The 15,295-nt window shown below is 42.8% G+C and overlaps 1 protein-coding gene across 1 annotated transcript in view; it reads right to left on the bottom strand.

The window, feature by feature from the left end:
* Nucleotides 1-1,062: 1,062 nt before the first annotated feature.
* Nucleotides 1,063-15,295, bottom strand: part of LOC142587585 (E3 ubiquitin-protein ligase UHRF1-like) — a 97,177-nt gene continuing 82,944 nt past the window's right edge. Inside the window, exons 14-15 of the mRNA XM_075698715.1 lie at nucleotides 11,568-11,836; nucleotides 1,063-2,805 (exon numbers count right to left, since the gene is read on the bottom strand). Coding sequence (XP_075554830.1) covers nucleotides 2,659-2,805; nucleotides 11,568-11,836 — 416 coding nt within the window. The 3' untranslated portion in view covers nucleotides 1,063-2,658. The remainder of the gene's footprint in view (nucleotides 2,806-11,567; nucleotides 11,837-15,295) is intronic.

Below are 15,295 nucleotides of genomic sequence, written 5' to 3'. Positions count from 1 at the left end.
GCTTTCTCTTGACATTCTGCTCAATTTGGAATTAACTCAGTAATATTTCCGGCTCTCTTGTACAACCAAGTGTCCAGCAGAACCGATTTCTGTAATATAGTGAGAGCCATGGAAACATGACGAAAGAAAAACTGCGTCCGCCGCGTATAAAACACGCGTTTACCAACGCTGCAGCCGAAGAATCTGACGTGTATGCGCGCTGCAGCGCCATCTGCCCCTTTCCTTCCAAAGCGCTTCGCCTGCCCGGGCGCGCTCCTCACACTTCCCCCTTGTAGCCACTGTAGCTCTGTTTCTGGCCGCGCGTTTGCGTTTTCCGCAGAAAAGCCGCAGCGCCGTCTGCGAGCGCCGTTTTACTCACCGACGGCGCAACGTCACTATGAGACCATGACGTCACCACCCCTCGATCGCAGAACGGGAGATTTGAACTGCGCTAGAGGTACGTGGACGCTTCAGAACGCATTTCCTCTTAAAATAACGTCTCTTCTTCGCATGAAAAAAGCGTTTCTAGGTTTCTGGGATGGTATTTCAACAGTCCACGTTGACTTAATATTAACCTTTAGTGTCCCTTTAAGGTATAGAAAATGGCAGCAATCCTGGTACAATTTCAAACAGACCTCTGAAGTTATTGCCGGATGACATCTTGAGTGGTGATTATGTACATACATGACTAAAACAAAGCGGGTAATGAAATATATATGAGTTGGAAAGCATTGTGGAAATACATAGAAAAGTACTCTTTATCACTGGTTATTTTCTTTGGTAAAATTGCCTCAGCAAACCAGCGCTATGGAATGGCTTCTAAGAAAAGCCCCAATTTCCTCCTGAATATTGACTATAAAAATGATGCGATTTCTAGCCCCCATAATTAAAAAAAATAAACACAGAAAGAACACAAAATTAAGTGTCGTAAATATATAGTGCATCCATAACCTGCATATACTTGCACACTGAAGACACAATGACAATGAAGTAGCTTTGTGCCACCTGTCATGAACCCCCCTATTTCTTTATGTGCCACAGTGCAACACATTTTTTGTGACCCGGAGCCAGAACCAAACTTGATGACAAAAAAAAGTGAGAATTTATTTTTCATGTAGTCAGGAATATTGTGGTCGATATTGGGGCAACCGAAATGCAGCCCATTGTCAAGCACTATAATTAATTTCATGTCAGTCATATTTTATGGCGCACCTAAGCATATAAAGAATGCAAAAGAGAGTACTGTTACACAAACCTTTAGCAGCTTAAACCTCAATAACGAAAACAATGTAAACATGCCAACTCACATTCACTTGATTCACAAAGTGAGCTTTACAATGACTGCATGCCATGATTCATCTTGCAGAATCAGCCCAGCAAACACTGCTTAGCTGAAGCCTTCAGTCTTTCTAGCTAAATATTCTGCTATAGCAATGGCAACATGCTTGGTTCAACACCAATGACATGATTATGCTACTGTTGTATAATCTTGTTGCATACACCAAAAGTGTATTTTCTTATGTTGGAGAATCATAAAAAAAATTTACTACTGATTAGGCCTTGTGCATCACCATGAATTAGCAGAGTTTTTTTTTTTATTTGCTATAGCACAATTTCATAATGACTCATACTGGTGATTTACACAAAGCAACCAGCTGGTTATAGGCTACCTGAACTGATTTTTGGTTGTTACTGGTAATTCAGCAAGACATCCAATGTAAAAGCATTATTTATGGTTAAAAAGTTAAGCTCAAGTTCAAATATTTCCACACTATTAAATACACAAAAGCTATAATTTCCTTGCTCCAGTGCAACATTGCTTGCTACTTGTTATGCCATGTCACAAAACAAAAATGGAGAGGCAAACTTAGCATTTCCCCAGATTATAAGTAGCGTTAACATGAATGAATGCATGTCATCATTGTACTCTAAATCTGGTGAAACTGTGAAGTATGGAAAAAGAAAAAAATTATTTGAAGACTCAATCCCACAGAGCAGTCCACTCACATATACATGCACATGTGGCTATCCTAACACTGTTCATCAATTTGTACTTGTAGATACTTCAGAGAGAAAATACAAGCACCACTTCATACGTGCCAGTTTTTTAAGTATGAGGCCAAACACCCTTAAGTGTCAACAATAAACTTCAAACATAAACTGACACTTTTCAGTGGCTTTTCTCAAATGCACTGAATTTCTTGATATAAAATAGCCATTAAAACAAATTTAGTGTCTTTCTGACTTTGCCATCCATCAAAAACACAAACCAAGGCAAAAGGGTTTTAGCAAGCAAAAATTCACTGAGTATAAAACAGGCATCCAGAGACACAACATACTCAAACAACACATGTACCATGTTAACAAAAACCAATTTGAATACAGAACAAGGGGACAATAAAATGCTGTCTTTGCCGAAAGCAAGATCTTAACCTTCACAAAACCAAGCTAAAAACACCAGGTGAAAGTCAGTGAAAAACAGCAAGCTTGTCCTGCCATCACATTCACAGATGACACTAATTTAATGCTACACTAAAGATGGCTTTCTTCTTGGGTCTTCATGTTGCTTTACAGTAAATGCACGTCACTGCAGTAAATATAACCACAGATACCACCGCCCTTGGCACAGGTCAGCGATATAACGCAGGCAGCAGAAGTACAGCCCTAATATAGGCCCACTCATCGTCCATTTTCATATCCTGGGAAAAGCGCCTGCAGTGTTTTCAGCAGGGACTTGTTGACCAGAAGTGTGTATGTGTTACCCAGTTCCTGGCGGCATGTTGGGCAGCTGAACACCTCAGCCTTGAAGGATCTCTGTAGACAGCTCTGTAAGGTTGTGAACACATACAGAAAACCCACACCATAGTTACACAGAGCGAGAGCACAGTGCTTCCAATGCTAAAGAAAGCACCAGTGTCAATCTTTGCAGCTATAAAAATGTTAACAATATTTATATTTCCAATTCTTAGGACATCATAAAAGAGAATGTCTGTGAGTTATATACACCAAAAAGTAACCCAAAGGAAACCTATAAAGGATGGCAACTTTCCTTTTCATAACACTTTCTTGACCTTACGGATTTTAGCACAACCTGATTGGTCTCATGGCATTACACATAAGCAAAGAATCACACATTTAGAGAACTGCATAAGATCACGGTGACTGCCACTTGATGCACAAGCCAGGCATCTTGCAACACTTAAACAATGTTTTAATGTCATGCTAAAACAGGCAAGTTTGCTGGCCTATGCAGCAGGTTGAGTCACTCTGGTCATGTGTTATTCTTTTTCTCGCCATTCTTGATGTGATCATGGTAAGCTAAGCAAGTGGCATGCCTTGAGGGCATCATGTACAATGTAGTGTGCTTACTCAATTTGAACATAAACCTTTCTTCCAGAATAAACGAACTGCAACTGATAGTATGCTAAGATTGGGAATAAAAGTGAGGTTACACTAGCCACACTGTCTTTTCGCTTTGAATCAAGCCTGCCCTGCATAGGGTCTTTCCTGGATACTTCACTGCATGCAACCACTGTATCCTTTAGATGAGCGCACAGTCTGATAGGATGGGAAAAGCCAAGCGTGTAATGTTTCTGTGGTTAGCAGTGCATGCTCACTGCTCTCCACATACCTTATGTGACTAAATCAAAGTACCCCATTGATAGTCTTCCACGCAAATGCAGCAAGCAATTATTATTCAGGCAAAAGCAACAAGAAAGGACATGCTCTCAGGTTAGGGAAAGTCAGTGGGTCACCAGACTCTAAGCACTTGTAAGCAGACTCTGCCTGCAACTGGCTGGAACTTCAAGACTTGCACCAAACGTGATTTCAGAATCCCACCATGTCAACAGCAGGAGTAGGAGTGTCAATTACGAGGACTGTCCCATAAGTCCTAGGCCTAACACAGAAAAGTTTACACAGAGTCTAGAACTTTTATGGTAGACATGCCTTTCAAAAGTTGCTCCACAAAAACTCGCCCATGTGTAGCGCACACATCGATAGTGAACAGTAGGTGGCGATTTGTGCCGCCAAATCAAAATGGAGAATTTGAATGCACATGTAGTGATTTAATTATCCCTGAAAGGGCTAGCTCCGGCCCATCCATCAGGATATGGTTGAGGTGTTAAGAGAGGAGGCTCTTATAGCACAATAAAAAGGGGGCTGTCAGCATGCAATAAAACATTACCTGTGTGTGAGACAATGCAAAGGCAGATCACCGGCTGAACATCTGAACAATCGTGAAGCTGACAAGAGTATTGAAAATCATGGTACACTGCAGCCTTACCAAAAAAATTTATATGCACAAAGTTTCTGGGAGCCGATTCCCAAGATTGCTCACTCACAAGCACAAGCACATGTGGTGCACAATGTACAGATACAACCAGGAGCTAGCTGTTCAAGGTAGTTTCAGTAAACTTCAATGCACTGGCTGTCACTGTTGCTGAAATGTAGGTCTGCCGCTTCTGTCCTGAAAGTAAGTTTAGCCAAGTGATGGAAACGACCTTCCTCTCCAGAGCCAAAGAAGCCCAGACTGCTCCATCAGCAGACGATTTGATGGCTACTGCCTCCAGGGATTCTGAGGGCCTGTTGCTTATGGATTTTCTGCAGTAGGGGTGGATCATCAATGAAGAATACCATGCTGCCCTAATTCATTGCCTGTAGGACACCATCAAGGATAAACAACTCTACATACTTCAAGAAGGAATCATTCTTATCAAGGCAATGCTTCTTCACACGCACAGTTGTGGTCATCATCATCATCATCAGCAGCAGCAGCAGCAGCAGCAGCAGCAGCAGCAGCAGCAGCAGCAGCAGCAGCAGCAGCAGCAGCCTGGCTACGCCCACTGCATGGCAAAGGCCTCTCCCATACTTCTCCAACTACCGTGGTCATGTGCTAATTGTGGCCATGTTGTCCCTGGAAACTTCTTAATCTCATCCGCCCACCTAACTTTCTGCCGCCCCCTTCTACGCTTCCCTTCTCTTGGAATCCAGTCCGTAACCCTTAATGACCATCGGTTATCTTCCTCCTCATTACATGCCCTGCACATGCCCCATTTCTTTTTCTTGATTTCAACTACGACGTCATTAACTCGCGTTTGTTCCCTCACCCAATCTCCTCTTTTCTTATCCCCCCCCCCCCTTAACGTTACACCCATAATTCTTCTTTCCATAGCTCGTTGCGCCGTCCTCAATTTAAGTAGAACCCTTTTCGTAAGCCTCCAGGTGTCTGCCCCGTACGTGAGTACTGGCAAGACACAGCTGTTATACACTTTTCTCTTGACGGATAATGGTAACTTGCTGTTCATAATCTGAGAATGCCTGCCAAACGCACCCCACTTCCAGTGCCTCGCTACCTATCGTAAACTGCTGTTCTCTTCCGAGACTGTTAAACATTACTTTAGTTTTCTGCAGATTAATTTTTAGACCCACCCTTCTGCTTTGCCTCTGCAGGTCAGTGAGCATGCATTGCAATTGGTCCCCTGAGTTACTAAGCAAGGCAATATCATTAGCGAATCGCAAGTTACTAAGGTATTCTCCATTAACTTTTATCCCCAATCCTTCCCAATCCAGGTCTCTGAATACCTCCCGTAAACACGCTGCGAATAGCATTGGAGAGATCGTATCTGCCTGCCTGACGCCTTTCTTTATTGGGATTTTGTTGCTTTCTTTATGGAGGACACCAGGAGGACTACGGTGGCTGTGGAGCCGCTATAGATATCTTTCAGTATTTTTACATATGGCTCGTCTACACCCCGATTCCATAATGCCTCCATGACTTCTGAGGTTTCAATTGAATCAAACACTTTCTCGTAATCAATGAAAGCTATATGTAAGGGTTGGTTATATTCCGCACATTTCTCTATCGGAAATGTGCAGAAAGAGCCCTATTAAAGTATGTTTTACACTATTTTCTTGTGAATAAATCGCATTACGACTTTCTAATGCAAAAAATGTTTTTTGTTTAGGTTAGCATAAGACTATTTCTGTTCAACGCACTTTCAGACTACCGGGAATGACTCCAAAGCATCACTTTATCAGCATTATAAAAACATTATGTTATATATAGAAACAAAAGGCTGGAAAGCCTGCCAACATTTTATTGTGCCATTGTGTGTGTGTTAGTGTAGTGTGTAGCACTCCAGCTACTTGCTCAGCCAAGTGCTAGCAAACCTAATCTTCTCAATTTTCTTGTTTAGTCCTAAATACGTGTGACGCATTTACAGAAGAAAATATTTTGAAAACGGTGGTCTAAGCAAAGTTTGCCACTTGTTTTTGTTAGGCAGTAGCATTAATTCTCATTGATGGAGCAACCTCACTCATGCAATGTCCTTGCTACCCAAAGCAGGAGCAAAGAAACAAAGGGTTACACTGAATCGACAAACATGCAGAGGCGAGTTGCGTCCCGATGAAAGTAACCAAGATAAAACAAAATTATTTAGCAAAGGTGAGCACTGCAGCACAAGACTACATAACTTTGTTTTCCCCACTAATTTTGGCCGCCCTTGTATCAGACATTCCAGATCGTATTTCGCTGCAATACCGCTAAAGCAGTGCATGCTTTAACGCGCCACAGTGACCACGTAGTTTCCTGAGAATGGCATTAAACATCTTTCATGATTTGCTTAACACACCGGGCAGCAATAAAATTGGAAAGTCTGCGGCCGGCAGAGCAGGCAACCGAACACACAGCATGCACTGCACAGCCATACGCAGTATTACAGCGCAAATACAGTAGCTGAAGGTCAAATGCTGTAGTTCATCGCCAGAAAAAATGGCCAAAAAATAATTATGTGTACACCACGACAACGGAACTGCAACGAGGAAAGACCACCACTGTACACACACGACTACATACTGATGACTAGCAGACGACACCAGGTACAATTGACCCGAAGCATGGTCACGACTGCGACTCCGCTCATTTTCGCAGGGAATAGTATCCTAGAACATTCCGTATACAGTGAAAGCTCGCTGATACAATCTTCACAGGAACTGGAAGATAAAATGTACCATCCGAAAATCATATTCCCATATTTACTCGATTCTAAGGCGCCCTCATTTGTAATGTGCACCTATCTGGCGTAACCTAAAAAAAAGAAAAGTCCTTTACAGTACTGCGCACCTCAATATTTCATGCAGAAATACAACTTTATCTCCTTTGGCAAAACAGATCTACTCCCAGTGCACTAAAGTTGTGAGGAATAAAGAAAGTCGCAGTTTCGCCCAAAAGGCAAAGCATCGGTTGCAATAACAAATTAGTAGACAGCTATACGAAGTAAGGATAGTAGTTTTATCAGCCGTATAAACTTGTAAACATTCACTTACTATTTAAATTAGCAAGCATGGTGTGACGTGCGCACAAGCAAACATGCACATGTCTCACTCGATGACCGCGGAAATGCGCTATCAAAGTGCTGGAGTGAGGAAGTGTGGTAGCAGGAGTAAGCCTTCATGGTGCCTCTTGCTTCATTGTGAACTAAGCAGCGAGAACACAGCGCGGTGCACCTAGACGCGTAGACTCTGTCCGCATCACAGATCGCTTTCAAGATAGGGGCCACGTCGTACACAGCAGCTGCCGAAGTAGAATGCCTCTCCTTCTGTTTGCGCCAGTGCCATACGCAAGTTTCGGGAACTCAGAATGCCCGTGATGCAGCCCAATTTCTGTCCGTCGCCACACACGTGATCACTTTCTTTTTAATTGCGGTATCATGATGAACACAGCATGTCTTCACAGTCGGCACTTCTATGCTGATAGAGCAAACACATAAAATGGGAAGACAGACGGTAGACTTACCTAAGCACACATACTACATCCCATGGAAGAAACTAGGTCAGCTAGGCTCGAAGCACGTACGAGGCGGCCATTTTGAAATGGCGATGGCCGCCTCGCAGATTTAGGGTCATACTCGATTCTAACACGCATGCAATATTTGGACCCGTTTTATCAGGAAAAAAAGTGCATGTTAGATCCAAGTAAATACGGTACCTAAAGCAAGCTCCAGATGGGACGGTGGTCAAGAAGAGAAAAAAGAAACATAGTATCCCGAAAAACGTATTATGCAGAATCATATCAATGAGGTTGCACTGTACACTGTTCTACGAACCTGCCAACTCACATTTCAATACTCGAGTAGAACACATCAGCCAACAGCCTTCACGTAGCGAGCGCGCACATGGTGCGGCAGCGGAGTCTCCCCACTGACGTCACACATGAGATCTCACTGAAAGATCAATCCCGCTCAAAGATCTCGGTGCTGACAGCCTCCAAGATTGGGAGGTGCATGCCATCAACAGAGAGCGCGCACCATTCTTCCATCTCAGAGGTCATGCTCACTCTTCTTTAGCTGACAAAACACTCCAGGGGACGGCACTTTAGGCATGGTCGATTAACCTGAAGCAGCTGAACCAGTTCACGAGGTGCCACACACTGCCATTCGTTTCAGCAGTGCAGCAATGGCACCCTATGAACCGTGCCATTCACTTCAAGAGGTGCACGAAACATACAAGGCCAGTTCATGATTTTGCTGCACTCTTTCTACTGTCGAAGACAACTTGGTGCAGACATACAGGTAAGAAACAGCAGTGCAGCAGACAATGCAGTATACATGCGCAAGCGCCACTAAAACCCTGTTTACGTGCATCTGCTGTGTCTACACAAGCGCGGGTGTATTTACGCCTCAGAAGCCAATAACACAGTCAACTCTCATTACATCGGGCCCTCATAATCCGACAAAAAAATTTCCACTTTATCCGAAGTCTGTAACATCCAAGACGCCTCACTTCCGAAACTTTCGTCCCAATGTCTCACAACTTTATTGCAAAGAGTGAGTGACGAACATCCCCAAAGTGAAAAACAAACAAATAAAAAAGTCGCAGTTTCACCCGAAAGGCAAAGCATCGATTGCAATAGAAAATTAAGCAAGATAAGCGCGGCAGCAGCAGTGAGTGAATTGACCTTCGTACTGTCTCTCGCTTCAATGCAAACTAAACGTTGAAAGCAGAGCACATACGAAGCTACCAGCACTGGGTGCACTTAGTCCACATTGCAGATCGCTTTAAAGATAAGGCCTGTGCAGGCGCACACTTTGTTCACATCGCAGATCGCTTTCAATATATGGCGGCCACGCCATTAACAGCAGCCACAGGAGTAGAACCTTCCCCTCGTCTATGCTGTGCTATGCGCTCTCTCTCTCCTCCCGATCTTTCATCCCCCTCATCCCGCTCCCACGTGTAGGGTAGTAAACCAGTTGAGCTAAACTGGTTAACCTCCCTGCCTTTCCTTCTCCACTTTTTCCTTCCTTCCTTCCCCTCATCTTCCCTCGCCTGCCCTTTCCTCCCTCCCTCGTGAACAATCAGCAGGAATCGTCGGCTGACACTCACAAGTCAGTTGCCAGCCCATGTCGACACGGCAAAAGTCCGTTTTATACACGCAATTTTGACAAAAATTTCTGCTAATTATGTCCGCTGTATCCAATAAGCCGTTGTAGCACAGTCCGTTAAGAGCGAACTTCATTGCATTAATGAAATACGTAGAACAAACTAAGGCTGAAATATGATTCGTTCTATCCGAAAGTCTGTTGTATGCAGGCCCATTGTAACGAGCGTGGACTGTGCCAGCAGTTCAGGGCTTCTCAAGCTTACGCACTCCGTGCACATTAGTCAGAAAAAAACAGAACGCCTGCACCGTGTCTGCACCTTGACATTTGTTTCAAGTGTCATGCTGTGCCTGCACCAAAAAAATCGAGCTGCACAATTTCTGAACTTCTCGTGGACTACCGTGAACCGGTTCACTGTGGTACAAGCAAATCGAAGACCTTTTTTTTTCTTTTTCTTTTCTTTTTTAAGTCAGCACTACCGTTACAATCACTTAATGCAAGTTCGGTTGCTATTTTTTGCTCGTGGTGTGTCCACACAGAAGGTGTGTCTTGGAGACGTCGCATCTTTACTTTGTTTGTATGATTTCCCATGCCGTTTCCTGTGCCTTCGCGAGAACCAAGTGATGCGATGTAAAGTGGCTCGTTTGATATCCATGGCAATCTCCACCAATGAAGATTGCCAATGCAGTAACTCTTGCCGACTCTATATAGAGACGACATCACTCTTGCAGAAATCCAAGCAAATCTGATCGCCTCCAAGCATAGTATGAGGCAGGGCATTATTTGAGATTTTTTAAGCCACTCGAAGCCTAATAAATTTCAGACTGTTCGATTTTTCAGATTGTTTTTCAGTCCCCGCGAGGTATGGAAAATCGGTCAGCTACTGCATTTTTAAAAATAGCAAGAATCTTTCTATGTTGAATATTTTGCCACCAGATGCAGGTCTGGCATGCAGGCCATACACTTTTGGTCATTCATTAATATGTGATATTACTACCTCCTACTAATCAGTTTCAATGATTTCAATAATTGTGGCATTGTGACTGCTACTCATTTTCTGAGTGTTAACACCCTTTTGTCATTACTTTTGTTTCAGTGACGTTGAATTTTCATTTATTGAAGTTCTTTTTTTCTTTTTTCTTTTTCTCCACGTTTAACCTGTTTGTATAAGTGAACTTGCATTGAATATTTTCATACATGTGCCTGGCTGGGTGCTAATCATTTTTGTAATAAAGCTTTATCAATTGTATAAGTAAAAAGTAATGTTGATATGACATTGTGAGTCTCACTTGTGTGCTTTACCTAGTGCTTACTGAACTCACTTTTTTCATGTAGCCATCGCAGGATTTGTAATAATTCATAATGATCAAAATACAGATCTACTATTTTAAGCCCATTTTTCACATTTTGATGAGCGCCAGAACCATACGTAATACAAAATATACCTCACGAGTGTTTAATTTATATTTTGACGTTTACATGTTTACACATTAACAAAACATTTCAAACAAGCTTACCAACTACTTGCCGATAACTTTGGTAACTCTGGCATTAACGTACCTCAGCAGATACACCATCAAGGTACGTATTTGTAATGTTACTTGGAGAAATACATATCTATAGGATGTGGGACACAAAATGGTCATCTGGGCCAGTGAAAACACTTCAACCGTAGGATATCCAAATCTTGTCCCAATGTCCGTGCACAGTTTCAGATACAAATGGGACATTCACCGCACGTCCACTTTTGGATATCCTACCGCAGATGTCCCAAGGGTATCGCAGATGGACATGTTTTAGAAATCCTACCATGGATGTTCCAAGATATCGCACATGGACCGTTATTGGAATACCCATGAATATTTGCGAAGCGGTTTATTTTACCATAAAACGCATTCAAAAGTTGGCGGTGCATCGGCTTCTTATTCAATGCTATATCCGATATGGTGTTAAAGCTGGTACTGTTGTAAGTGGGTTCGACTGTACCACCAACTAGCCCCGTTCACTGCCCCTCTGCTTTAAGAAATAACTCACTTAAATTATTTCTTTTTGTTGTCAATGCTAAATAATACCAAGCTACTGGTCTGCTGAAAAACTCCTTTATGCCAACATGAGCACATCTTACAAACGTGAGAGTTTTGAGAAAACGTTTGCAGTGACCAGAAAACATATCCAGCCAGTGTAGACCTTTATAGAGACACCGATGCTTACCTGGCACAGGTTGTGGTTGCAGGGTGTTGTCACAGGATGGCAGACCAGTTCTTGGCAGCACACACATGTAAACACCGCCTGAACGCGATCTAGGAAAGCCACTCGGCCCATTGATGTCGCAGCCAAGCATTCACTCCAGAGCCGCTTGTTGCATTTATCTGCTTCTATTGTCTTGCGCACTGATGCTTCCAGTGCCCAGGAACTTCCAAGCTGGCCACTGCTGGCTCGTCGCTTCTTTGTAGTAGTAGCTGCATCTTCACCAGAGCTTGCTGCAAGTTCCACAAGGTATTCAGTGTAACACTATGTTTTGACAGTCAAACTAATGCATCCTAACTGTTCTTTCAGATTAGTTTTAACAGATAAAATGCAGTGCATACCATAGGCTACTGCTGTAATACCTTGCTCTCTGGTGACCAGAAGCAGTATTCTTGAATGATCTCTTTTATGAGATTTCACATGACTCGGCATTAGACGTGTCATCTATGATTGGCAGCCCTCCAGGCACTGTGTGGGAACAGTGTTGGTCATAAATGCTGATGCATTCGGTGCCAAGTCACAAAAAATCTCTTGAAAGGGATTGTATCCTCACAAGTGATTATTCGAGAACACCACCCCAGTAATTAGGGGTCACAGCAAACTGGTAGCAGCAGTAACAAATATTATTTGGGAACTCATCATATAGAACTCATCATCATATAGTTTGAGAACTCATCATCATCATCATCAGCCTATGTTATGCCCACTGCAGGACGAAGGCCTCTCCCTGCTATCTCCAATTACCCCTGTCCTGCGCCAACCGATTCCAACTAGCCCCTGCAAATTTACCTAATTTCTTCGCACCACCTAGTCTTCAGCCGTCCTCTACTGCGCTTCCCTTCTCTTGGTACCCATTCTGTCACCATAATGGTCCAACGGTTATTTAATGTTGAATTCCAATGGCGGAGTCGGAGTGGCCAACAGACTCCGTGAGCGAGCACTCGACTCTGGCGTAGAGCAACGCCTCCAAATCCGCGAGTGGAACACAACCTGCACCGCCGGAGCAAGGCGGAAGTGGAACTTGGTATCGCCGAGTTACCCAGGATGCCTTGCATGTTGTCATTTCCTCCCGCTGTTTGCTCCCACCGGTCACTTGTCTCTTCAGCACCGTTCACCTGGTGTTTTTTTAAAAGTGCGGAATGGATATCTCAACAAGCGTGCAGCAGCTTTTGCTTCCTCGCGAGTCGTGACCGGTGGCGCCTCCCAGCAGCCAAACGTGGTAAAGGAAATACACCACGCAGAGTTCCGGTCCACTCCGCCAATTTTGGCGGAGCATCCTTTTCTGCTACACGGAGTGACTCCCGCTCTGAATCCACTCAGACTCTCTTATTGGAACACCTTACTTCCGCCATCACTCTGTCATTGGAACAAACTTGCTCCGAAACGAGCAGAAAAACTTGCTCCGACTCCGCCATTGGAATTCAACATAATCTGCGCATTACATGACCTGCTCAGCGACATTTTTTTCTATGTCTATTAAAATATCGTCTATACCCGTTTGCTCTCTGATCCAAACCACTCTCTTTCTGTTTCTTAAAGTTATGCCTAGCATTCTTCGTTCCATCGCTCGTTGTGCGGTACCTATCTTGTTCTCAAGCTTCTTTGTCAGTCTCCAAGTCTCTGCCTCATATGCCAGCACCGGTAAAACGCACTAATTGTATACCTTCCTTTTCAATGATAACGGTAAGCTCCCAGTAAGGAGCTCACGATGTCTGCCATATGCGATCCAACCCATTTTTATTCTTTTGTGAATTTCCTTCTCATGGTCAGGGTTCCCTGTGATTAGTTAACCTAGGTAAACGTACTCCTTCACAGACTCTAGAGGCTGACTTGCAATGCTGAACTCTTGTTCCCTTGCCCGGTAATTTATCATTATCTTTGTCTTTTGCATAGCATTAATCTTCAACCCCACTCTTTACACTCTCCCTTTTAAGGTCCTCAATCATTTGTTGTAACTCGTCCGCAGTGTTGCTGAATAGAACAATGTCATCAGCAAACCGAAGGTTGCTGAGGTATTCACCATCGATCCTTACTCCTAAACCTTCCCAGTTTAATAGCTTGAATACTTCTTCCAAGCATACAGTGAATAGCATTGGAGAGATTGTGTCTCCGTGTCTGACCCCTTTCTTTATAGGTATCTTCCTACTTTTCTTGTGTAGAATTAAGGTGGCTGTGGAATCTCTGTAGATATTTTCCAGGGTATTTACGTAAGCAGTCTGTACTCCTTGATTACCTAATGCCTCTATGACTGCTGGTATCTCTACTGAATCAAATGCTTTTTTGTAATCTATGAAAGCCATATAAAGAGGCTCATTGTACTCTGCTGATTTCTTGATAACCTTATTAATGCATGGATGTGATTCATTGTAGAGTATCCCTTCCATACTACAACTAAGTGTGATGCATACAATTCTGTTTAACGTCGATACATGATGTCTCGAGAAGCACGGCGATGTATGGTGTTCATCAATGGAAGAGTGGTGATGCGAGATGTATGCGCAAACAACTACAGCACATGCATATCTAAATATATTTAAGCATTGTAATACCCCTTGTGTCACAATGACCCATACCCATTCCAGAAGGAAGGCCAAGAATGGGCCCATACTCAGAGGCACATACCCGATGGGCCAAGAGTGGTTAGTCCAAGTATAATAAATGTAAGAAAATCAAATATGCCATTGAAATTTTTAAGAGGTCTGTGCACTTCAGCGTTACCTATGAGCTCACATTATGCATACAGGTTTTATGTCGCAATGTTTTATGCCGCACAGAGGTGCGCTCATTGGAACTAGCTTATCGGTCATAATTTCTTAATGCAGTAGGCTCCCATTCATTCAACCCTTGTAGGGCTGCAAGATTTGGTCAAATTATCTGAAAGGTTAGATTAACAAACGGCAGCAAAATGAACTAATTAAACTTTCTTATTGCTTCAAGAAAACAGCAATGTCTTTTTGTTTCTTGCTCTTGCAGCGAGACTCAACCAGCATGAAAAAAAGAGTGCCAACATGTTTATGCACAGGCTCAACATGACATAACACAAAACAGGCGGCAATGGATTGCTTCACGGCTAGAAGGAGCATCAGCCACTAAAAGATAAAAATAAATTTACCTATAGAAAACAGCCTAACGTGTAGGAAAGCAATAGCATAGTCTGCTGAATTTCTTGTGTTTTCAAGCTTATTGTTCTAACTAATAAGCTTTCCTTCCATAGTAATGCACGGTTTCTCTCCAGGAATTTTCAGTGCATTTAAATTATATTTTATGTTGAATAATAATATTTGTTCAAATTAAATGAAAAGTCAAGCTAAGCAAGATCAAATTAATGGGAGTCAGCGGTATCAGAGGTTTTAGAATAGCATAACTTTTTATTCAAGTTGACTACAAACTTTTTTGAAAAGTAACCCTCAAATTGAATCGTATATGGAATATTTTTTGCATTTGTGAACAAAGTGAAATTTGAAGTTTGTGGGGGGTCATTTTGTCAAAAAATGAAGCTCGTTTACATTATCTAATACATACATGTAATGCCGTTTGCAACTGTATGTGTGGGTCAATTGAGGAATTGAGGTCAACCGCTCCTACTAAGACAGACCTCAAACGACAGCTGGAAAAGGTGTTCATGTTTGAGTTTCTGCGTAACAGAATTATCGTTTCTTGTGTATATTCAAATTACAATCCCGCATTATCAT

This window comes from Dermacentor variabilis, chromosome 1 (assembly GCF_050947875.1).
Source record: "Dermacentor variabilis isolate Ectoservices chromosome 1, ASM5094787v1, whole genome shotgun sequence".
NCBI lineage: Eukaryota > Metazoa > Arthropoda > Arachnida > Ixodida > Ixodidae > Dermacentor > Dermacentor variabilis.
This window is presented reverse-complemented; position numbering and strand designations above follow the sequence as displayed.